The sequence below is a fragment of the Geotrypetes seraphini genome, chromosome 2, assembly GCF_902459505.1.
Source record: "Geotrypetes seraphini chromosome 2, aGeoSer1.1, whole genome shotgun sequence".
Classification (NCBI taxonomy): domain Eukaryota; kingdom Metazoa; phylum Chordata; class Amphibia; order Gymnophiona; family Dermophiidae; genus Geotrypetes; species Geotrypetes seraphini.
This window is the reverse complement of record NC_047085.1, coordinates 300,042,963-300,068,687: the sequence shown is the minus strand read 5'-3', so window position 1 is coordinate 300,068,687 and position 25,725 is coordinate 300,042,963. Positions and strand designations below refer to the sequence as shown.

The window sequence follows — 25,725 nt, the reverse complement described above, 5'->3', positions numbered from 1 at the left end:
TGAGAAGCTTCAGTTTCATCTGAATTTAGCCCATCATTCTAAATGATATTCCACATAGTTTGGAACATTGTTATACAGATTCAATGAGTTCCTGTCCAAAACAGCTTCCAAAATAATAGGAAATAAACCCCTTTCCCCTTTTACTAAACTACAATAGTAGTTATTAGCAAAGGAAGCTGCATGGAATGCTCCATGCAGCTCCCAACGCTCATAGGAACTCTATGAGCACTGGATATCATGTATTTTTATTTCAAGCAGTTGCTTAAAAGATATCAGTATTTGAGCAATATATTCCACTGGCTCATCTTCCTGAGTTCAAATCATGCTCTGCTGCAAACCAGGAAATATATGATTCATACTGCTTTTGATGCATTCGAGCTGACATCCAGAGCTTCTGCCATGGCCATAGCTATGAGAAGATTGGCCTGGTTATGTCTGAAATGGACATAAATCTTGGCAAACATTCCATGTGTGGGTAGAAGAGCTTTTTGGAGAGAAAGTAGAGTCTTCCACACAAAAACTTACTCAGCATGAATAGAGTTGGAATACTTTTAATAAATCTAGTCCTGCTCAATCTATTAAACCTGCTTAGAAGTTGACTTTTTAAACTTATAAAAGACATTATCTTGCTTCTTCTTCGGCCAAACCATCACCTCAGAAGAGACAGAGAATCGGAAGTCGTCTTCAATCTTATTACCCATGATGGACTTATTTCCATCATTATGTGGGTCTTAAAAATCATAAAGGAGGGGTACTCTCTTCATTTCAAATCCAAATTACCTTCCAAGAGAGTCTTCTCTTACATCTCACTAGATGTCCCTTCTTCTTCAGGAAATAGATGCTTTACTTCAACTCAATGCCAAAGAGGAAGTTCCTCCTACAGAAAAATCAAGGGTTGTACTCTGGATATTTTCTAATTCCGAAGAAGACGGGAGGTTTACGCCCAATTCTCGACCTCTGAAATTTCAACGAATATCTAGTCAGGGAAAAGTTCTGCATGTTATCTCCTGCAACATTAAATTCCCTTCTAGATCAAAACAAATGGCTATGTTCTCTAGACCTCAAGAGGCTTATACACACATCTCCTTACATCCAGACCACAGGGAATTTTTCTGCTTTTGAATAGCTCATCAACATTACCAGTAGAAAGTTCTTCCTTACGACCTAGCATCCTCTTCAAGAGTTTTCACAAAATGTCTGGTAGTTGTAACAGCAACACTTCGGACTTATAGTCTCCATAAAAGCCACATCTTCTCAGTCTGCTTCTGTACCAGGCTCCATGGATGATGTCACCCAGATATGAGAATATCTTCCTACAGTCTCCGGATAATACCTGTTATGGTAAGTAACTGTGCTTTATGCACTACTTTCACCAAAAGATTGACATTGGGGGAGTGCTCAATTCCAGACAATTGCATTCATCTCTCATCTGGTGGCAACATTAAGAAGTACATGTCACACACTTTCAAATGTATATATTAGATTTCCAGTGTTAGCACATTTTCAAGAGAAAAAATTAGTTGCCATGACTTATGAATCAAAGCACAGTATAATTAGGTACAACAGCTGATTTTCTGTTTCTGGAAAAAAAATGAAAGAGTTAAAATAGGACTTAAACCTGGGTCCCTTGGTTTAAAGTCCAATGCAGTCACCATTAGGCTACTCCTCAGTCTTGATTTCTGCTCTACTAAAAATGTCCATAATACCTAAAACTGTCATGGATTCTGGTATCACCTTTCAGTTTCACGTTCAAGAGAGAGAGAGAGAGAGAGGAGGACATCAACAATAGGGGGATTAAGGAGAAGTAATGCTATATTCCCTCCAAAGGTCAGCTGCTCATTTTGTACCCTTGGCTGAAACAAGTCCAACATAAATGCCCTTCTTTATAGGCTTGGACATTTCCTCTGCTTCAGTAATTGATATTGGATGTCCTAATTTTGGGCCCTCCTTCATCCTGCCTCATACATGTCCGCAATACTCCCCATTGCTATTTGGATGTACTGCAGTAATGGACGTCCCTTTTCTTCCTTGCAAAATTAGGATTTATACATTTCAAGCCAATGGTCAGCCATCTGGGCATTTTGAGACATCCATATGTTTAAAAATAAGCTCCATGGTATCTCTTACATATTGTATGTGGTGTGGTCTTCTATATGATTGATAGTGAGGCCTATATGAGAACAAGTGTTGTTCAAGGTTCCATCCAGCTATGCCCTAGAATCAAACTGTCTCCTGGTTACTGTGCAGGCCTCTATAAAATAAGCATAACGTAGGTATATTTTTCAAATTCATCCTAAATCTTCCAAATACAGTATGGTGCACTGTAGCTTATTTAAAAAAAATGTTTTTCAAAACAGGAAGGCTTCCCTAACAAAGTTATGACATATATATTAAAATGTTAGCAACATATGTCCTTTTGAAAAAAATATTAAGGGCCAGCTAATGAATTACATTTGATTGGACAATTCAATGTATGGCTAAAAATTAGCCACTCTAGATAAGGAGTGATAAGTAATTCAGTATCAGCTTCAAAATATGATCCATATACCAATGATATTCAGTTAACATTCAGATATTTATTATGGGCTCCTTTTATAAAGGTGTGTTAGGGCTGTAACGCATGGAATAGCGCACTGAATTGCCCCGCGCGCTAGACCTTAACGCCAGCATTTGAGCTGGCGTTAGTTCTAGAAGTGCGCGGGTTTAGCACGCACTAAAATCCTACGTGCACTAAAAACGCTAGCGCACCTTAGTAAAAGGAGCCCTATATTTATTAGGAACACACATAGCAGTCTTAAATTAACTAGTCAACTTATCCATTTAAGTTTAGGGCTATGATGTATATTTGTCATACTTAAACAGATTAGGCTGCTGAATATCTAACATCACAGATAGGCAGAAAAGTCATCTGCTTATCTTTATGTAAATTAATGAAATATTGAGCAATGAAATTGTATATATTTTGACTTGCAACTTATAAATATAGTTAACTGACCTGGTATGGACATGTTAATATATCTTTATGCCATAGCACTGCCTCCCCAAAATTTTAATTTTCTGTCCCCTTCTGTCTATCCAGCTTGTCAAATTGCTGAAATTTTTTCAGATTTAGTTTTTTGTTTTAGTTTAGTTTTAGTTTTTTGGGGGGTGAAGGGATGTTGTTGTTTTTCTTTGCAACATCAGATGTTTGCTAGCTTTGAATTTATTTGAACTCAATTGAGGAGTAGCCTGGGGTGAGAGACCATGGTTCAAATCATGCTGCTGCTTCTTCTGATATTGGGCAAATCACTACATTACTTCAGATTGTGAATAGAAAAATATTGACTGTACCTTAGTGTAACTTGTTTTCAGCTACTAATGAAAATACATGAATTAAAATCCAATATTCAGCCCACCATGGTAAGCTGCTTATAAGCCACTCACAGATGCAAGCTGAATTAATCTCAGATCATTCACCGGCAAAATACTAATATATAAGCACATAAGCATTGCCTCTGCTGAGTCAGACCATAGGTCCATCACACCCAGCAGTCTGCTCCCGCGGTGGCCCCCCAGGTCAATGACCTGTAGTGATATGCATAATTTGTTTACAACATTGGAATCAGATATTGAATGCTAAGCAATGCATGGCTCCCAACACTGAATATTTGGGTATGTGAGCTCACCTAGAATTTAACTTGATAGTGGACGATATTTAGACTGGTGCCTGGTTAACTCAGCACATAAAGTGAGCACAGGTTTTTTGCTGTCAGATCTTTATTCACTTAGGCCCCCCCCCCCTGTTATAAAGCTGTGTAATGGTTTTTTATTGCAAACCGCTGCAGTAAAAGCTGCGAAGCTCATAAAATTCCTGTGAGTATCAGAGCATTTACCTTGCCAGCCCTCGATAAAGCACAGTTACTTACCGAAATAGGTGTTATCTAAGAGCAACAGGCAAATATTCTCACATGTGTGTGACGTCATCCACAGAGCCCTGGTACGGACAGTGAAAAGTGCTGTGTTGGCACTCTAAAAGCTTGCAAAAGCTTAAAGTGATGTTACACTTTTCACTTTCTGTACCGGGGCTCCATGGATGATATCACCCACATGTGAGAATATGCTGCCTGCTTGTCTAAGGATAAAATGCTCTTAAGTTATTTAGTAGAACCTAGCGCAAATGAAGCAGCAAAAAATGGAAAAGGATTTTGCTAATGCACACCTCATCGTTTTTTGTTGTTCAGGAAATGTAGGGGGTGCTGAAAAATTCTCATTCCTAACAACCTAAAAGAATGTTATCTTATTTCATTAAGTGCCAATTTGCAGAACTAAACTTCTATGTTTTAGATCATTGACTGAACCATTCTCTTCTTAGTTGGGCTGAAAACTTTCCAGCACCCCCTTGTAGTACTTTGAACAAAACTAACGGTTAGGGAATGACCAATTAGTACATGGCATGACCCAACTAAATGCCACTGAATACTGAAGGCTGGTTAGCTCAGTGGAGTTTAACTGGACACTCTCCTTCCTGGTTAAATCGCTTTGAATATCAAGCCACCAAATAAATAAGGATTAACATTGACAAAGTACTGTTCATTACTTTCGGTAGAAAAGAGTTAATAGTAGTATTTAATGTCAATTAATTTGATCTTTAACCAATCAGGCAATAGGGGAGATATTGTCAAAACTGAATAACAATAACTCAAAATATATTACAGGTAACAAATCTGGTCCAGTCCTCAGAGCTGTCTTCATTTTTCAATTCTTCTACAGTCTATGCATTTGGGTAAGGTGTTATCTTTCTGATATAGATAATATAGCCTTTTTTGCTGCCATAAGGTACTTTATGTAAGGTACTTTGCTGCCTTATTTAGCAATGCTTGTAAATCTATAGTGGCTTTAGACAGCCAAATTTCCTCTTTGATTTCAAGATACTTGAAGAATTTACATGACAACCAACATTTGCATATGCTAGTACTCTACCATTTTGCTTAGTAGCTAGAACTCAGGACCAGTTCCTAGGGTAGAAATTCAATAGATTGATACCAAGTTTTAGGTGCCCCAATGCCTTGCGCTTAGCACTAATTCTATAACATGATCTTGCCACTAAGATTCCATTACAGAATAACATAAGAACATAAGCATTGCCATACTGGGACAGAGAGAAGGTCCATCAAGCCCAGTATCCCGTTTCCAACAGTGGCCAACCCAGGTCCCAAGCACTTGGCTAGATCACAAGTAGCAAAACAGATTCCATACCGCTCATCCTAGGAACAAGCAGTGAATTTCACCAAGCCACCTCAATAATGGCCTATGGACTTCTCTTTTAGGAAATTATCCAAACCTTTTTAAACCCCGCTAAGCTAACTGATTTCACCACATTCTATGGCAACGAATTCCAGAGTTTAATCACACATTGTGTGAATAAATATTTTCTCCGGTGTGTTTTAAATCTACTACTTAGTAGTTTCATCACATGTCCCCTAGTCCTAGTATTTTTGGAAAGAGTGAACAAGTGATTCACATCTACCCTTTCCATTCTATTCATTATTTTATAGACCTCTATCATATCACCCCTGAGCTGTCTCTTCTCCAAGCTGAAGAGCCTTAGCCGCTTTAGCCCTTCCTCATAGGGAAGTCGTCCCATCCCTTTTATAATTTTTGTCGCCCTTCTCTGTACCTTTTCTAATTCCGCTATATCTTTTTTGAGATATAGCGGAATGCACACAGTGTTCGAGGTACGGCCGTACCATAGAGCAATACAAGGACATTATAACATTTTCATTTTATTTTCCATTCCTTTGCTGATAATTCCTAACATTCTATTTGCTTTCTTAGCAGCCGCCACACATTGAGCTGAGGGTTTCAACGCATCTTCAACAATGACACCTAGATCCTTTTCCTGTGCAGTAACTCCTAACACAGAACCCAGCATCTCATAGCTATAGTTTGGGTTCCTCTTTCTCACATGCGTAACTATGTAGGGGACCCCAGGAATGGAATCTACTACCCTTGTACATTAGAAAGCAATGTAATCTTGAAACGTTTAAGAAGTTATTGAAGAGACATTTATTTTGTAATATGAAATATGGGCATTAAGGCATTTGCATTTGTGTAAGCGCTGGTCACTTATTTTGTTTGTGTTTTTACATGTATTTTATGTATTTTTTATTACATATGTTTACATTGTGAGCTGCTTTGGGAAAAGCGGGTTATAAATAAAATAAAACAAAAACAAATATCCATCACTATTCCAGAAGTTTACCTGGGATCCTGATGTTCCTGGATGAAGTAAGAATTAGAATATCCATGAGGTGTGGATTTCTTCTTGATTTTTAGCTCTTTCTGTGATCCATACCTGGGCAGTATGAGAGTAGGCTTGGTTTTCTCTCAGTTATTGTTGCATTCACATTATTGTTGTTTTTATTCAAGATTGTTGTGCTTGAGTCTTTTCCACATTGCTCCTCTATGTAAATACTGAAGACCTGTGAAGCCATACATGGCTTATAAGTCACAGCTTAGTACTGTGATTTCTATCTTCACATGCTATTTGATGAACACAACTTCCCACACATTCTGGACTACTGTGAAGGACTAATAGAAAGAAAATTGTCAGGTAAAAGATAATTTTTCCATTCTCTAAGTTATGTGTATAACTCTGAGACATGTTTGCAGCCCCTCATACATATGCACTAAGGGCCGGATTCTAAAAGCGGTGCTTGTAATCAGCAGGCACCAGTCATGTGTCACACAGATTATGGCAATGTTTTCAGAATCGCAGCCTGTGTCAACGGTAGGCACCAGCAATGTAGGCCAGAGTTTTAAAGGCCTACATTTTCAGCACCTACCTTCAATGCAGAATCACGCTTAGTGGCACTGAACGTCAACTCTGCCCATAACCATGCCTCTTTTGAAATTCTGCGCTGTTACACATCTGCACCGTGTTTCCTAGATGCCTTGTGGTGCCTATTTTTTTATTTTAATTTTTTGTTTTTGAGTTTTAATGGCATGGTCAATTAGCACTTAAATATAATATATAGAACCACCAAAATAAACCAAAATGACACTGGAGATAATTTCTTTTTTCTCTATGTATAGACAAGAACAAGCCTCAGAATATTGAGTGTTAAATTTTCACCCATTCAGGGTTCTTTCACAGAGAAAGACACTTCTTTTCTCTTACTCACATTCACATCACTGGCTTAAACCCATCCTCCCTACCATGAGTGAAAATTTAACACTCAATATTCTGAGGCTTGTTCCCGTCTATAAATAAAGAAAAAAAGAAATTATCTCCAGTGTCATTTTGGTTTATTTTGGTGGTTCTATATATTATATTTAACTAGTGTTTAAGCCCGCTAGATTAATGGGTGCTAGAATATATGTGCAGACTTAGGCTTTTCTTTTCTTTCTCTCCCCGCTGTCCAGCGGCACAACTTCCCTGCTCCCCCTGTCCAGCAGTAGCCCTGCTCCCTTGCTTTTACTTCCCCCCTGTCCAGTAGTACCCTTTCCCTGCTCCCCCTGTCCAGCAGTAGCCATTCTCCCTTGCTTTTACCTAAGCATATTCAAGATCCCATTTCCCCTTTACCTTATCTATTTCCGTCTGGCGCTGTTGGGATTTGGGCTCCGGGGGAGCTGGCTTCTTCATCTGGCGTGGGGCCTCTGCTGGGCCGCGGGGAGCTGGTTTGGCACACTGCATCTGTGGAGTTCGTTGTCCGGGCCACGGGAGGAGTAGGTTGTGTGTGGGAGCTGACAGGATAGTGCCGTGGCTCCCTGTGTCCTTTGCTGCCCCGCCCCCCCTTCCCGTGGTCCCGTTGACACATTTTTGGGTCTGAGGGTGCCGGGTGTCTTCTCTCACGATCGCACCTGTGTCGAAAGCCTTCTCCGATGCAGGAGTGGCTCATGGGAGGAGCCGTCGTGGCGTGTTCTTTTAAAATAAACTCCGGACTGCGCGAGGTGGAGAGCAGGCAGGCCACTGGCACAGCTAGGCGCACATGCGCACTCCTACCTGCAAGAGACCTACAGCTCACGGGAAACCGGCGCACGCAGGTGGAAGTGCGCATGCGCGGCTAGAGCTTTATTATATTAGATTGATAGGTAACCATCAGGTTTTTTCTACTTTTGTTATATAACAATGGTCAATTACCACGCTATTAATAGCCAATTAAAACATTAACTTAGGCACCGGTAGAGTGCCTCACGGTGCTGTTTTTAGACTATAGGCCTGTGATTTTAGCACATATGTTCTAGAATAGTGCCTAGCATTTATGCAAATAATTACTAATTAGTGGTGCCAAACATATGTAAATGCTGTTTTTTTTATAACCTATGGGGCTCATTAAAAAAAAACAAAAAAAAAAACCAATGTCTAAAAAGTGGCCTAAAAGGGTACTTGGACGATCAAAAAGCCTGTCCAAGTATCCATAACCAAAGCTGGTTTTAGATGTATCTAAAACCAGCTTAGGCCTTACCCCTCTAAATGCATGGAGCAAAAAGAGGTGTTTTTGGAGGAGGGGAAAGGGTGGGAGGTGGGCCGACCTAGACATAGTCGTACAGCAGGTATAACCAAAAGTTTAGACAGGTTGCCTAGTCGGAACTTATACGTTTTGACTTAGACCAAGTCAAACAGGTATAAGTGCCGAAAAAGGGGCCGCTGAGCTGATCGTGGCTGCCGCGATCAGCTCAGCAGCCTCGGCAACCTGCCTACCTACCACCACAACGATCGCGGCAGGAGAGATTGGCTATCTCTCCTGCCGCGATAGCCGATCACCCTTCTACCCAAACTGCCATGAGCCGCTGCAGGAGAGATGCCTAATTTCTCCTGCCTCGGTTTGTGGCAGTTTGGGTAGAGGGGTGATCGGCTATCATGGCAGGAGAGATAGCCAATCTCTCCTGCTGTGATCCACCCTCCACCCCCCTCCCCCTTGATCAGATCGGGCAGGAGGGATCTCAGGCCCCCTGCCCCGACTCAGCTCCCTCCCCCCCAATCAGATCAGGCAGGAGGAAGCCCAACCCCTCCTGCCCAAAGACCCCCCCGACACGATCCAGGCAGGAGGGAGCCCAACCCCTCCTGCCCAAAGACCCCCCCACCCCCACTAATTATGCCACGATGACCACTCCCCATGACTGACCCCCCCGAACCAACCCCCCCCATAGTTAGCGGAATACTTTTTTGTTTCAGGGGGTGGCAAAAGCTTTGCCCAAGACCCTATTCCCATAATAGTACTAATTGTACTGTCATTTCTTCCATTCATTCTTCATACACACACAATATAATTTTATTAACAATACATAATGGTAACCACAAAATTAAACTACATAAAGTACACTCTGTGCAGAGAAAATTTTAATTAACATTTATATTCCGCTTTTTTCAGAGAGGTCAAGACAGATGACTTTAAAATATGCAATGTCTCCTCAGTAACTGCTACAGAAAACTGTACATCAAGATACATCAAGAAGTAATAGAAAGCCCTGCAAAGAACATAAAAAAAGAAATAGTGCGTCAGATCAATGGTCCATCTAGCACAGTATCCAGAGCAGGACTAAAGGGTAGGCCAAGTAGGCACATGCTTCGGGCCCGAAGAGATTAGGGGGGGCCGCAGAATGCTGCCTGCTCCAAAGACATCAGTGTATCTGCCTCAGGACCCGGCTCCAGACATCAAAGTACTGCCTCCTCCTACCTTCTTCATTATTCAATGCAGCTGAACTCGCAGTCTTCAAAAGGTCACTGAGATTTTACATTAGGGGCAGGCTTCCGGGTCAGCCATGGCAGCATTTAGGAACCGTTGCCTGTGGCCTTTTGAAGACTGCGAGTTTGGCTGCACTGAATAATAAAGGAAGAAAGGAGAAGGTGCTACTTTTGGAGCTGGGCCTGGAGGTACACTGTTGCAGGAGGGGGCAGGGCCATGGAGGGGTGGGTCCAGGGACCTAGTGTAATTGGGTGCCTATGGCTCACCAAAGAATTAATCCTGCCCTGACAGTATCTTGTTTCCTTGGAGAGGGTGAACAACCTGTCCTTATCTACTAAGTCTATTCCCTTCACTACCTTGAATGTTTCAATCATGTCCCCTCTCAATCTCCTCTGTTCAAGGGAGAAGAGGCCCAGTTTCTCTAATCTCTCGCTGTACGGCAACTCCTCCAGCCCCTTAACCATCTTAGTCGCCCTTCTCTGGATCCTTTCGAGTAGTACCGTGTCCTTCTTCATGTACGGCAACCAGTGCTGGACGCAGTACTCCAGGTGAGGGCGCACAATGGCCCAGTACAGCGGCATGATAACCTTCTCCAATCTGTTCGTGATCCCCTTCTTTATCATTCCTAGTATTCTATTTTGCCCTTTTCGCTGCCACCGCACATTGCGCGGACGGTTTCATCGACTTGTCAATCAGAACTCCCAAGTCTCTTTCCTGGGAGGTCTCTCCAAGTACTGCCCCGGACATCCTGTATTCGTCCATGAGATTTTTGTTACCGACATGCATCACTTTACACTTATCCACGTTGAACCTCATCTGCCATGTCGATGTCCATTCCTTGAGCCTGATTATGTCATGTTGCAGATCTTCGCAATCCTCCTGTGTCTTCACTACTCTGCCCGAAGATTTAACAGCGGCCAGTAAGGAGGTAAATGGGGAGCTGAAGAGAGAGGTCATAATGCAGGGTCCCACTGGGGGAGGGGTGGAAGGAAAGAAGAACATATGCTACACGCCGCAGATTTAAAATTACAGCGGCCAGAAAAGGAGGTAGGGGAGCAGAGTCAGCACCAATTTTTAGGGAGGCCAAGGCCCCTGTGGCCTCCCCCATGCCGACGCCTATGAGTTCCTATGGGGAATATAAAATCCCAATTTTATTCAATCTCTAACACTTAAATCTTCTAAAGGTAACAGTACCATCGTTTTTATATACAGTATACTTGGGATCTAGCTAGGTACTAGGGACCTGGGTTGGCCACTGTTGGAAATGGGCTTGATGAACTTCTGGTCTGTTCCAGTATGGCAATTCTTATGTTCGTATGTTATGTAAGTTAAATAGCACCGGTCCCAGTACAGATCACTTTGGCACTCCAGTATTTACGGTACCTTAGTCCATTCAGAAAAATGGCCATTTAACCCTACCCTCTGTTTCTGTCCGATTCCTAATTCACAAATGAAAATTGCTTCCTATCCCATGACTCTTAACTTTTTCATGAGCCTCTCATGAGGAACTTTATCAAAAGCTTTCAGGAAATCTAGATTCACTACATCAACTGGCTCACCTTTAACCACATATTTATTCACACCTTCAAAGAAGTCATGCAAGTTGGTGAGGCAAGATTTCCCTTGGCTAAATACATGCTGACTCTGAACCATTAAATTGTGTTTGTCTACATAGTCCACAATTCCACACTCCTTTTGTGTCTGACCCCTGGACTAATAATTTTGCATTCCTATGCTGTGGTATGTGCTCAAGTACTTCAAGATAACAGAATGGGCAATATCCGTCTCTCAAACTTTTTTAGCTCCAGCACACTAAGGCCCTCTTTCACAAAGGTGTGCTAAGCGTTTTAGTGCGGATTTAGCATGCGCTGAATCAACACGTGTGCTAACCGCTAACGCGTCCATAGGATAACATGCATACGTTAGCGTGTGTTTAGCTCGTGATAATATTTAGCGCGCGCTAAAAAGCATAGCGCACCTTTGTAAAAGAGGGGGTAAATGAAGCAAATGTTTTTTGCGGCACATTATAATTGAAATTATAAAATTTCAAAACAACAAAAATTTTAATTTGAGTTATTTATTTAAAATTCTTTAAGCTATGTATGGGCGATTGCAACAACGGTGAAACTAAAGTAGATAGAATAGAATTGCTAATAAATGCGATGGATGTGCTTGTTTTTGAGTGCAAATTAACTCGATGGATAACAATCAAACATGCATGTCATGCAGTCGTTCTCTTTTTTTAAATTTAATTTCTGTCAGAGCTGAAAATCCAAGTTCACAAAAATAAGAAGATCCAAACAGTAACAAAGCCTTGATTGATTTGATGCTCATGCTAGGATAACTACTGCATAAAAAATAAAAATAAAATTACTTGCCGTTAGTTTTCAAGGACCAATCACATCAAAGAATGATGCTCGTCTAGGCAGTTGTAACCTTAAGCACACAGACGTTCATAACATTGACAGACGTACATGTCATCTATTCTAGTGTGTACTTATGAAGGGAATTTTTAAACATAAAGTAAAATTCTGGAATTTCTATTGGCACACCCAGAATCTCTTTGGGGCACGCCACTGTGTCATGGCACACAGTTTGAGAGATACTAAAGTACACAATGCTTGGTGAGTTTTTGCCCGCATTTAGATACCCCAGAATTAAAGGATTACCGAAGAGGCTTCCTTTTTTTTTTTTTCCATACATGTTGAACTGTAAACATAATGAAAAAAATTACTAAGAACTGAGGCTTTTGATATTTTCTTTTCTTTAGGGAAGGGAGCCTGAAAGCTTTCTTCTGGATTGAACTGCTAGTCCCAGAGAATCGACTGGGTGAAATCAACGGAGCCCAGATGAAAACAGCACTCTCTGACATACTGCACACTAGCGCCAATAGCACTGGATCTATCCTCCAGGCAGACTACAAAATTGATCCCAGCTCATTGGTTATTTTGGGTCAGTATAATGTATCTATGTAGGAGGGTGGAATGGGAGAGTCTGGCCTCTGTAGTCATCCTAAGTTTGCATTATTAGGCTTGAAAATAGTTTAAAGCACTACTGCTATCTTTAGTTGTTTTCACTGGGCCTGCAGTAAATTTGTTAATGATATTTGATTACCTTGAGTATACATACGGTATTGTTGGATCTGTGGTTCAGGCTCTGATAATCCTGGGGGGCAAGACTATCGGATCTGTTGAAGATAATCATTATTTTCTGGTATTCTTGAGAAATTTGGGACAATGTGCAAGAAATAGAAGTACGCTTGCTTTTCTGGTACTGAAATGCTGCTCCCCAATTAGTGGCATAGCTAGAACATCGGGAACCTGTGGGCAAAAATATTGAGGGGGCCCCCATACAATATTCTCTATATAATAGTTGTCCTTTTCCCCCCATCCCCCACATCCTATGCAGCATTTCTTCTGATTCCCTCCTACCTCTTAAAGAGGCACATGCAGCGGTTTCAACATGCTGCTAGCAGCAGTGGCGTACCTAGCATATGTGACACCCGGGGTCCATCATTTTTTGACCCCCCCCCCCCATCTGTACGAAAAACATGATTTTTAGTAACAAGCCACATGTCACACATAAGTACCTAGGAAAAGGCAGCATCTTACATACTACAGTGAGCAGTACAACATCAATATACCCATTGTAAAACTAAACAAGCCAGACTAGTACAGATCAATCCTGCAATCGATCTTAACAAAAAACCATGTCTTTCAAACACACAGAACACAGAAAACACCTTCGCTTAGTATGGAATATGTAATCACAAACTAACCCCTCCCTCTTTTACAAAACTGTAGTGTGGATTTTAGTCACGGTGGTAACAGCTCTGACGCTCATAGAATTCTGAGCATCAGAGCTGCTACCACCACGGCTGGCGCTAAAAAACACTCCACAGTTTTGTAAAAGGGTGGATAAAATAGAAATACATAGACAAAGGTTAAATTGAACCAGTAAGAAGCTGGTCTCTGCATACAGTGCACCACAGAAACAGTGACACGTCTCCTAAAGAAATAAATAAATAGAAATTTTTTTCTACCTTTGTCTTCTGTGGTTTCTGCTTTCCTCATCTTCTTGTAACTCTCTTCCTTCCATCCACTGTCTGCCGTCTCTCTTCCCCTATATGGCATCTTCTCTCCTTCTATGCCCCTTCCAGAAACTGTATGCCTCCCCCTTCCACCTCTCCTTTCACCCCCATTGGTCTGGCATCTCTCTCCTCTCCTTCCCTCTCCCATACCTCTCCTCTGCAATCCCTTTCCCTTTTTTCCCTCATTTTCCTTTTCAATTTATTTTCTGCATCTGTCTAGATTACGTTCTTACTACCCTCTCATCAATGTCCTTTTTTACTGTCTACCTAAAGCTTGCCACCTCTTTCCCTCACCCCTCCAGTGTTTCCCTAACTCAATCCTTTCCTCCCCATCATGTGCCCTCCTTTTATTTATCCCCTCCTTCCATCATGTACCCTCTTTCTCCAACCCTTCCAACTAGTACCTTCTCCTCTCTCTGTCCACTTCCATCCAGCATCTGCTCCCCTTTCTCTCCTCCCATTTCCTTCCTGCATTTGCTCCCTTATCTCTCCCATCTGCACTTCCATCCAGCATAGGCTCCCCACTGCCATCCAATCTCTGCCCTTTCTCTCGCCATCCACCCCTCTTCAATCAGCATCTGCCCCCTTTCTTTCCCTCCAATATCCTTCCCCCTTATGTCTCTCCCCTTTCTCTGTACATCAATTCTATCAGCACCACCCTTCCATATCACCCTGCTCCCTTTCTTTCCCTCTACCACTCTTCCATTCCAGCAATCCTGCTCCTTTCTCTCCCTTCATGCAGCAAGGTCTCACGATGACTGTGCCTGCTGGCTGCCAGTCCACCCCACTCCGACGTACTTGCTTTGGAATGGACTCAGCAGCCGCATACTGGAAGGTCCCGCGATGACTCGTCTGCTGGCTCTGCTCCGGAAGAAGTAAGTTAAGTCGGAGGGGGTGGACCCGGCAGGCGCAGGGAGTTGTGGCAAAGGACCACAATGACTGCATCTGCTGGGTCCACCCCCTCCGATGTAACTTACTTCTTCCGGAGCAGAGCCAGCAGATGAGTCATCACGGGACCTTCCTGCACCTCAGCGCAGCTGCCGACTCTGCTGCAGAGAAAGTAAGTCAGAGGTAACGTGACCATTTATTTTTTTCATCAAAAGGGGACATCTATTAATTGACTGTGTATCCTTTCTTTTATTTCTTTCTGCACTCAGACCCAACAATTGTCCCTTTCTATTCCCTCCCTCCTTCCTTCCCATGTCCTTAGTGCCCCCAGTGCCTCTGTCCTGTGTCCTTAGTGCCCCCAGTGCCTCCTTCTGTCAGTGCCCCAAGTGCCTCCTTCTGTCCTTAGTGCCTCCGTCCTGTGTCCATAGTGCCCCCAGTGCCTCCGTCCTGTGTCCTTAGTGCCCTCAGTGCCTCCATCCTGTGTCCATAGTGCTCCCAGTGCCTCCATCCTGTGTCCTTAGTGTCCTCAGTGCCTCCTTCCCGTGTCCATAGTGCTCCCAGTGCCTCCATCCTGTGTCCATGGTGCCCCCAGTGCCTTCTTCCTGTGTCCATGGTGCCCCCAGTGCCTCCGTCCCGTGTCCTTAGTGCCCCCAGTGCTTCTTTCCTGTGTCTTTAGTGTCCTCAGTGCCTCCTTATGTCCCCCCACTGCCTTCCAGATTTTGTCCACCCCCAAAGCCAGCATGCCTGTCTGCCTACCTATCTCCCTCCCGCCCTGCTGCGCTAAAGCCAGCCAGCATGCCTGACTACATCTTGCCCTTCCTGCCGCAGAAAAAAAAAAGCGGCTCTCCCCTTCCTTTCCCTCGGCCCATACCTGCAATCTTACCTCCCCCCGCCGACAAGAAGAGTTTCCGACGTCAATTCTGACGTCGGAGACGATGTTCCGGGCCAGCCAATCACTGCCTGCATTGATGTTGTTTGTGCTTATTCCAGTTTTCGTCCATTTTTGATCTTTTCCTTTCCTTAAATGTGGTTTTCTTGTCTCTGATTACTTCTTTCACCTCTACAGTGAGCCACACTGGTTCTTTATTCTTTTTCCTCTTTGATCCCTTGTTGATATGCGGTATATATAGATTTTGTGCCTCGGTGACTATATCCTTAAAAAGAGTACAAGCTTGTTCTAGCATCTTTACAGTGTTTATCCTCTTCTTAATCTTCTTCCCCACCATGTGTCTCATCCCTTCATAATTCAAGTTTCAAGTTTATTTAAAATTTCTTGACATATACACGAACGCCAAACATAGGGAAGATGGCAGGAACTACAATCTGTGGAGAAAAGAAAACAGAAAAGGGAACAACAATAGGTAGGGGTAAAATGGAAAAGAATTGTTTAGTACATTTTACCCCTACCTATTGTTGTTCCAATCTGTTACATAATTTCCTATGTGGCTCCCGGACCTATTCTGATTGGCCCAGGTGCCTTAGGCCCCACCAGTAGGCAGGGCTTTGGTACGGCTGGGCCAATCCGGCCGCATTCTTCTGTGAGCTGCCTGCCGGACGGACGGGTTTGGCACCCGTCTGTCCGGCCAACGTAAAAAAGGTACGGGGAAGGGGGGTGGGGGGTGGGGGGATCGTGGGGTCGGCCGGGGGGGTCACGGGTCGGCTGGTGGGGGGGCGATCGGGGGTTCTGGGGGGGCGGACGTTGGGGGGAGGGGGTTTCATCGAGGGCAGGAGGGCCTGGGATCCCTCCTGCCCATAATGTAGTGGGGGTGGGGGTAGGGGGTCGCCTGGGCCAGGAGGGCTTGGGCTCCCTCCTGGCCCGATCGTGTTGGGGGGGTCTAGGCTGCCGTGGGGCAAGAGGGCTTGGGCTCCCTCTTGCCCCAATTGAGTCGGGGGGGTCACAGCTGCCACGGGGCAAGAGGGCTTGGGCTCCCTCTTGCCCCGATCGTGTCGGGGGGGGGGGTCTAGGCTGCCGCAGGGCAAGAGGGCTTAGTTTTTTCTAGGTTTAAAGATAACATGTTATCTTGAAGCAATTGTTTTATTTTAGACAATTTTTGATTGATGTTAAATATCTCCTCGTTTGAATCTGAATTTAGTGGGTGAAGGATTTGAAAATCATCGGCATAAGCGAAGACTGAGAACCCTATGGACTGACATAAGGTTAACAGAGGGGCTGTAAAAATGTTAAATAAGAGAGGAGATAGGACTGAGCCTTGAGGGATTCCATAGTTGTTAATAGAAATTTTTGAAGTGGAATTATTAAATCTAACCTTAGAGGTTCATTCAGAAAAGTACAATTTGAACCATGCCAAAAATGAGTCGCTTATGCCAATTGATTTAAGCCTTTTTAGTAAAAGATGATGATCGATCGTGTCGAATGTGGCCAACAAATCCAGTGGAATAAGAATAGCAGATTGGTGATGGTCTAGTAAGTAAAGAATTGATGAAGTCATGCCAATCAAAGAGTGTTCAGTGGAATGATTTTGGCGGAAACCTGTCTGGTTATGATGAAGGACTCTAGTTGTTTCGACAAACTCAGAAATTTGTTTGAACACAACCTTTTCTGTTAGTTTTGCAAGGAAAGGAATGTTTGCTATAGGTCTATAATTTGAGCAGTCGCTATGGTTGCTTTTTGGTTCTTTTTGGGATGGGGTGAATAAGTGATTCCTTCCATGTTTGTGGAAGTGATCCGGATGTAAGACTATGTAAGATAATTGTTTGGATGATTGGACCAAAGAAAGAGAAGAAGCGCTTCAAAATAGAAGGGGGAATTAAGAACATAAGAACATAAGCAGTGCCTCTGCTGGGTCAGACCAGAGGTCCATCATGCCCAGCAGTCCGCTCACGCGGAGGTCAATCAGGTCCAGGACCAGTGTAGTAATCCTCTATTCATACTCTTCTATCCCCTTTTCCTTCAGAAAATTGCCCAATCCCTTCTTGAACCCCAATACTGTACTAGAAACGCCTTCACCGGATCAGACCTTAAGTCCATCTATTCCGGTGACCCGCACACGCGGAGGCCAAGCCAGGTGCTCCCAGATGGAGACCCTGATTGACGCAGTTACCTTTGATGTTAAGACTCTTTAATAGTTGTTCAAGTTTACTAATTGATGGAATGGAGAAATTGGCACATTTTTCAAGGGATATGTAGCTATTTGTTTCTTGTAGCTCATCATCGCACCTGGGTTCGTTAGAAATTTGGTGATGAATTTTGTAGATTTTTTGCATGAAAAAGTCTGCTAACTCTTGAGCTGAGGGCAGAAGATCACCTTCAGGAGTTGATTTTTGTTTGAATTCTGTTAGAGATTTCAGAATCGTGAAAAGAGTGGATGAATTTCTTGCATTTTTTATTTGCTTTAAATAAACATTTCTTTTAGCCATAATGATTTTCTTTTTATAAAACGTTGCCTGCTCTAAATATTTAGATTGATTAGATGGTGTTTTATTTTGACGCCATTTTCGTTCTAGTGAACATAGTTGTTTTTTTATTAGGCCTAGTTCAGGGGTATACCAGGCGTTTTGAATTTTCCTCGCTGAAATTGTGCGCATAATTGAAGATACAAATTTATCCATAAGCGATTTGGTGGCTTTTTCCCAGTTGGAACTTAAGGCTCTTTTTATCAAGCCGCGCTAGCAGTTTAACACATGTAATAGTGCACTTTACACCGCCAGCCGCGCTAGCCGCTACTGCCTCCTCTTGAGCAGGAGGTAGTTTTTAGGCCAGCGCGGGGGTTAGCGTGTAATGAAACGTCGCGCGCATTAACCCCGCTAGTGTGGCTTGATAAAAGGAGCCCTTAATTCCTCCGTGGAGTCATTGGTAAGATTGCCTTTTTATAGTTGAAAGGATGAAGAAATTGAAGAGATGTTAAGTTTACTAAGATCTCTAAAAGAAATAGTCTTAGGGGTAAATGATTCAGGGGTAATATTAAGTTTAAACTTAGTCAAGATCAGATGATGGTCAGACCAGGGAACTAGACAGATATGAGGGGGTAAGGAAAGGTCAAGCAATGTTCTTGGAATAATAAGAATATCTAGAGTGTGCCTTGCCAGGTGAGTAGGCTCTTCAATTACTTGGATCATATTCATGTCAGAAATGCGATTCAGTCAGTGTTTCTGAAGTAAAAGCAATATTTTTTTTTCAAAACATACCTTTAAGACATAACCGTTTGGTTTTTAAACAACAAATTTCAAGACTCCTGAGGAAGGTACCCTGAGTACCAAATCGCATACAGCGTTGAGTTGCTGAATGTTTTTATGTTACTGACAATAAAGACCTCTACTGGAACATCTTGACCTTCTCACTTTGTTTTGTTGATTCGCTTTTAATTTAGACAGAAATTCCACCTTCTTATTCTGTGCACTGCAAAATATACCGTGAATTTCAGGCCTCCAGATTTCTTGCAAGTTACTGCCTCCCTTTACACTTCATCTTCGTCTCTTCATTGCCTGACCTGTTCCTCATGATAACCCAATTTCATGATCTGCAACTTCTACTTGGTCACTGCTGTTTTTCTCCTTGCTCTTCATTCAATCATTGCCTTCCAGCCTATGTATGACTCACCCATGTTACAGTCTTCAGGGTTTACCGTATTTTCACGCAAATAACACGCACCCGTATAAAATGCGCACACGGATATAGCGCGCAGAAATCACGATGATTTGCACAAAAACTTTGATATACCGCGCTCACGGGTATACCGCGCATGCTGCCCGACGCTCCTTTCGCCCGCCCTGACTTTCCGTGCGCTGTCCCGACTCTCCGTTCACCCCCCTGACTTCCGTGCACTGTCCCCCCTTGAAGGTCTGTCCCCATCCTGAAAGCCTGATGCCCCCCCCCGACGTCCGATACATCCCTCCCCCCCCCCCGAAGGACCGCCGACTCCCCAACAATATCGGGCCAGGAGGGAGCCCAAATCCTCCTGGCCACGGCGACCCCCTAACCCCACCCCGCACTACATTACGGGCAGGAGGGATCCCAGGCCCTCCTGCCCTCGACGCAAACCCCCCTCCCCCCCAAGAACCTCCGACCGCCCCCCAGCCGACCCGCGATCCCCCTGGCGACCCCCACGACCCCCCCACCCCCCTTCCCCGTACCTTTGGTAGTTGGGCCAGAAGGGAGCCCAAACCCTCCTGGCCACGGCGACCCCCTAACCCCACCCCGCACTACATTACGGGCAGGAGGGATCCCAGGCCCTCCTGCCCTCGACGCAAACCCCCCTCCCCCCCAAGAACCTCCGACCGCCCCCCAGCCGACCCGCGATCCCCCTGGCGACCCCCACGACCCCCCCACCCCCCTTCCCCGTACCTTTAGTAGTTGGCCGGACAGACGGGAGCCAAACCCGCCTGTCCGGCAGGCAGCCAACGAAGGAATGAGGCCGGATTGGCACATCCATCCTAAAGCTCCGCCTACTGGTGGGACCTAAGGTGCGTGGGCCAATCAGAATAGGCCCTGGAGCCTTAGGTCCCACCTGGGGGCGCGGCCTGAGGCACATGGTCGGGTTGGGCCCATGTGCCTCAGGCCGCGCCCCCAGGTGGGACCTAAGGCTCCAGGGCCTATTCTGATTGGCCCACGCGCCTTAGGCCCCACCAGTAGGCGGAGCTTTAGGATGGATGGGCCAATCCGGCCTCATTCCTTCGTTGGCTGCCTGCCGGACAGGCGGGTTTGGCTCCCGTCTGTCCGGCCAACTACTAAAGGTACGGGGAAGGGGGGTGGGGGGGTCGTGGGGGTCGCCAGGGGGATCGCGGGTCGGCTGGGGGGCGGTCGGAGGTTCTTGGGGGGGAGGGGGGTTTGCGTCGAGGGCAGGAGGGCCTGGGATCCCTCCTGCCCGTAATGTAGTGCGGGGTGGGGTTAGGGGGTCGCCGTGGCCAGGAGGGTTTGGGCTCCCTTCTGGCCCGATATTGTCGGGAAGTCGGCGGTCGTTCGGGGTGGGGGTGCGAGGGGTCCTGCCGGGGGGGGGGATGTATCGGACGTCGGGGAGTCGGCCGGGCAAGAGGGCTTGGGCTCCCTCTTGCTCCGATCGTGGATGCGGGTGTGGGTGGGAGCGCGTGCGAGCGGTCGTTCGGGGTGGGGGTGCGAGTGGTCCTGCCGGGGGGGGGATGTATCGGACGTCGGGGAGTCGGCCGGGCAAGAGGGCTTGGGCTCCCTCTTGCTCCGATCGTGGATGCGGGTGCGGATGGGAGCGCGTGCGAGCGGTCGTTCGGGGTGGGGGTGCGAGCGGTCCTGCTGGGGGGGTGAATCGGGCGTCGGGCGGGGTGGGAACTATGTTTTAAAACTTTGGTATACCGCGCTCACGCATATAACGCGCGAGGGGTATGCGCGGTAGGTAAAAACGCGTATAACGCGCGCGTTATATGCGTGAAAATACGGTACTTGAAACTAATCTGTATTCTATTGTGTGTTGATCCATCTTCCTTTCTGCTGGTTATCAAGGGGCAATATCACACTTCCCATTGAGCTATATAGTCTGCAAACTCCGCAGTAGTGGAAGTAGATATGACATTTTGCTTTGAAAACTTCCAAATTACATTTTCTGCAGGTACTTTATCCAGTCATGGTAATGAATGTACTTTGACATTACAAAAATATATGTGCTTTTAAAATACCCACCTTTACCCCACTCCCAGGGACACCTCTGCTACATGTGAGTAAAAGTGGTCATGTTGTGGAAATGGTTTTGAAAATTGTCCTTTAATTGGTTACTATTTAGCATTTTTCTATCCATTTCACGTGATATAAGTGCTTTAAATGATACAGGGACAAATGTTTTCCCATCCTCACGGGAACTCATTTCCCCGTCCCATCCCGGCGAGTTTTTCTCCTGTCCCTTCCCCATTCCTGCAAGCTCTAACCTCATCTGCACAAGCCTCAAACACTTTAAAATCATAAGTGTTCGAGGCTTGTGTGGCTAAACCAGAGCTTACAGGAATGGGGCATGGACAGTGACAGAACTCGTGGGGACAGGACAGGGAAATTTGTCTCCGTGTCATTTTCTAAATAAAATAATAGTAAAAAGTGCACCTGATTTGAATTACTTTATGACTGAAACATTTTGGGGAAAGTTTGTGAACTTCAATCTGTGCTCTTTCCTTACATGACATGATTAGATGGAGACCAGCCAACATGTGATATTGGAGTGGGGTGGGGGGAGGCAAAGGACAAATCTCTCATATTATTTTCTTCTTCTTTTTCATTTTGGTTTATTATTTTATAAAATTACTTTTTCAGAAGCAAGTTTGAAAGACAAAAGCCTTTTGGTCTCTGCGTTGGGTATGAAATTTTGTTTTATTTTATATTTTTGTTTGTATTATGATTTATATGTACATTATCTTTTGTTTTAATTTAATAATTACTGTCTTTAAGCGCTAGAAGAACAAGCCTGGTAGTAACCAGCTGCCACCAGAATAATATGTGGTTTTCATGAAAACAGTGCTATAATAAATGACTGTGCCACCTTGATACACAGCTGTGTTATTACCTAAAATTAGTGATGCCTTCATGTAAATATAAGGTAATGTGCAAGTATGATGTCATAAAAGAATAGCCATCTTCTGCTGTGAAATCACTAAAATATGCTAATACTTTGAATGATATTAGCAGAAACATAATGCATAGTGACAAAGATCACTAATATTTGCACAGAGTAACTCAACTAAATTTTTTTCTGGCTTACGCTGAAATAGTGCTCCAGAAAAATCCCCAATACTGTTATTTTTTTCCAGGCAAATTGTATGTATGCATTATTATTTCTCTGCTCCAAATTTAGCTGGACAGCAGGAGGTAGGAGTAAAACTTTAACCCTGAAGATTTGTCCAACTCACTCCAGCAGTGAGCCAAACAAGCCTTTTGAATATTGATCTTTACTGATTTATATTACCCACAGTCATTGCCTTCTTGGTCTCTATTTTTGTCCTAATAGGTTGCTATAGATACAGTTATCTCAGGGAAAAGGAAATCCTAAGATTGAAGGGCCCAGACTATTTGTCATCCAGCTGCTTGTGGCATCTCCAGGGTCCTAAAACTCACATGATCAGGCTGCATCTGGAATGGACTCGCTGGGATTGCAGGGACCGGCTGGCTATGTACGATGCACATATACCACTGGAGAGCCATCTTCTGACCTCGTAGGTAGCTATATGTCAGGCCAGGTTTACAGCAATCAAAGAACACTAACAAAAGCTCTTGGTGCCTTTTTCGGTTATATATTGACCAGAACATGTGGGAGTAAAATGTGGAGAGAAGCTATAATTTATTTCTGCATAGCAAGTCCATGTGATTATCAGTTTGTAGTTTATTCCTGGTTTTTAAAATTCCATACCAACTTATTGTGATATTTACAGTCCTAATGTTATGGGAATCTATAGGTTTAGAGCAGGGATAGGGAACTCCGGTCCTTGAGAGCCGTATTCCAGTCGGGTTTTCAGGATTTCCCCAATGAATATGCATGAGATCTATTTGCATGCACTGCTTTCAATGCATATTCATTGGGGAAATCCTGAAAACCCGACTGGAATACGGCTCTCGAGGACCGGAGTTCCCTACCCCTGGTTTAGAGCCATGATATTTGCAGCACCGATTTTCTGTTAAGTCATGCTGTGTCACCAAATCAAAACTTTTTTTTAGAATCTAAGAAATTTCTTCCTTTTCTCCACTGCTCACCTCTGCAAAAGCCAGGCTGTTTCTCAACATGCCTCTGTTGCATGCCACTGTTGCAAATTATGATCAAGCAGATAGCAGACAAGCTGTAGATGATTATTGACATCACCTTACATTTTCTGGACATAATTCTGTCCTCCTCATAAGTTATGAGAGAAAGCTCACCAACCATGGCATCCTGCAGCATACCCTGAGTGGCAACTTGAACTATACTGGTATTGCACAATATGTTTGTCTCCTTGGAAGAGTGGTTTGCATTAAGAGTCTTGGGATTGGGCTTTAAGTGAGCTAGAGAGGCTCTGGCCAGCTTAAATCACCTGTCGCCGCCCAACTGCTGATATTCTGTGGCACTAAGTTGGGCAGTGCCACTGTATGTTTGCTCTGACCAGTCCAAAAAAACATGGCCTGTTCAGGGGCAGGTCAGGGGGCGGTACTGAGGAAGATCTGGAGATTATGTGGGCACCAGCAATATTCAACCAAGGTCCGCATAAGCTAAGCAAGTGAATTTAGGAAAGCTGTCCTAAATTCATCCGCTTAACTTATGGGCTGTGAATATGGGCTGGGTCCCGCATAAGATATTTTAGTTTAAAAAAAAGACCCCCGGAGCTTCCAATCCCCTTCCTCCAGCTTGTGGACAAACCTCTCTCCCCCCCAACAGGTCTCCCCCACCCATGTCTAAGTAGGCCCCCCAGACCTATACCTTGTGGTCCAGTTGGGGAGGTGTCATTGGGGACAGAAGTGTGACCTCCTTGCTCCTTCCCCTTGCAAGGTGCCTAGGAAAACTGGTGTCATGACCTCTCATTGCACCTTATGGTACTACAGGGTACCAGGTAGAGTGTAAGCCTACCAGAACAGATAGGGAAAAATGCTTGAGTACCTGAATGTAAACCACTTAGGCTATAAATGGTATATACATATGTTAAATAAATAAATAAATACATGAAGTACCATGAGCTACAGCAAGGGGTCGCGCCTGCCATTTTCTCAGGTCCAGGCAAGGAGCAGGAGTGAGGGGACTGTGCTCCTGCCCCCAATGCCTCCACTGGACTACTAGGTATTTAGGTAGGCCGGGGGGGTCTACCTAGACTTAGGGGGAGAGAGGTTTGGCAGCAGCCTGGGGAAGGGGGATTAGGGGCTCCATTTTGTTTTTTAATACCACAATAAGTTGCACAATCTCAGCCCGATATTGAGCTGGGACTACATAACACTTATGTGGGCCTTGGATGAATATCAGCCAGGCCCAAATAAGCTCTGGGTGGCTAGGCTGCCAAGACTTAAGCCTTGATATTCAATACCAGTGCCCAGACAAGACCCAGATCCAGTGGCATAGTGAGGGTAGGAGGCTCCAGGGGCAGTGGTGCCTCCCCGTGCCCTCCTCACCGCCCCCCTGGTCTTTCCATTTCCACATGCCACATTTGCACCTTCCCTTCCTACCCTCATACCTCTTCAAATCTTCATCAGTGCATGCAGCTTCTCCAGCCTGCTCCTTGTGCTGACTTTCCCTATGACATCACTTCTTGGCCACATGACGTAGAAGTGATTTCAGAGGGAGCCAGGCTGCACAAGCAACAGTCTAGAGAAGTTGCTCGCACTGGTGAAGATTTTAAAACGGTACCAGGGAAGGGGGGAGGGGGGGCGGAGAAGTACCAGTGCACCCACCAAGACAGTGCCCAGGGCAGTCTGCCTCCCCTTATTATACCACTGCCTAGATCATTCTCTGTACTAGAAACTCCCCAACCTCTATACTTCCTATCCATCTGTCCAAATTAGATTGTAAGCTCTTCTGATAAAGGACCATCTATTATACGTTAAATGTGCAGTGCTGCTTACACCTTTCAGTAGTAATAGAACTGATAAATATGTTTATTAAAAACTTTATATACCGCATAACGGCCTAAAAGAATCCAAGCGGTTTACAATGCCTAAATCACATTCATCATGAAAAGAACGCCATTAAAAATAGAAAAGGAAAGATTAAGAACAGAAGGTAATTTATTTTTTGTTTGTTTCTTCATAAATATTATAACAAACTACATCTCATAAAGAACCATTCTAATGGCAAAACAATAAAACATTCAAATCTCAATGAACCATAATTTATACATACAGCTAAAAAATTCTCGATTGCAAAATCAATCATTACATAAACACAGATCACCGTCCCTAACTCTATTCTAATTTGAGAAAGCCAATTGAAAAAAAATGTGCTTTTAAATGTTTTTTTTAAATTTATATAGGATTCTTCTTTTCTCAAGTCTATGGGCAGGTTATTCCATAGCCGCAGAACTAAATAAAAGAACACACAATCTCTAGTTGACGCAAGATGTGCCTTCGAGATGTGAGGAACGACTAGTAGTAGCATAAGTAAACTGGCGACAATCAGAGTTTTAAAAAAATTCTGACCGCCACTGGCTAAATATCAGGGAGGG

At 44.2% G+C, this 25,725-nt stretch overlaps 1 protein-coding gene across 1 annotated transcript in view; it reads left to right on the top strand.

Moving 5' to 3' along the window:
• TMPRSS6 (transmembrane serine protease 6) overlaps positions 1–25,725 on the top strand; it is a 105,809-nt gene that overhangs the window by 14,550 nt on the left and 65,534 nt on the right. Inside the window, exons 4-7 of the mRNA XM_033932836.1 lie at positions 4,695–4,762; positions 12,439–12,620; positions 21,869–21,910; positions 22,560–22,764. Coding sequence (XP_033788727.1) covers positions 4,695–4,762; positions 12,439–12,620; positions 21,869–21,910; positions 22,560–22,764 — 497 coding nt within the window. The remainder of the gene's footprint in view (positions 1–4,694; positions 4,763–12,438; positions 12,621–21,868; positions 21,911–22,559; positions 22,765–25,725) is intronic.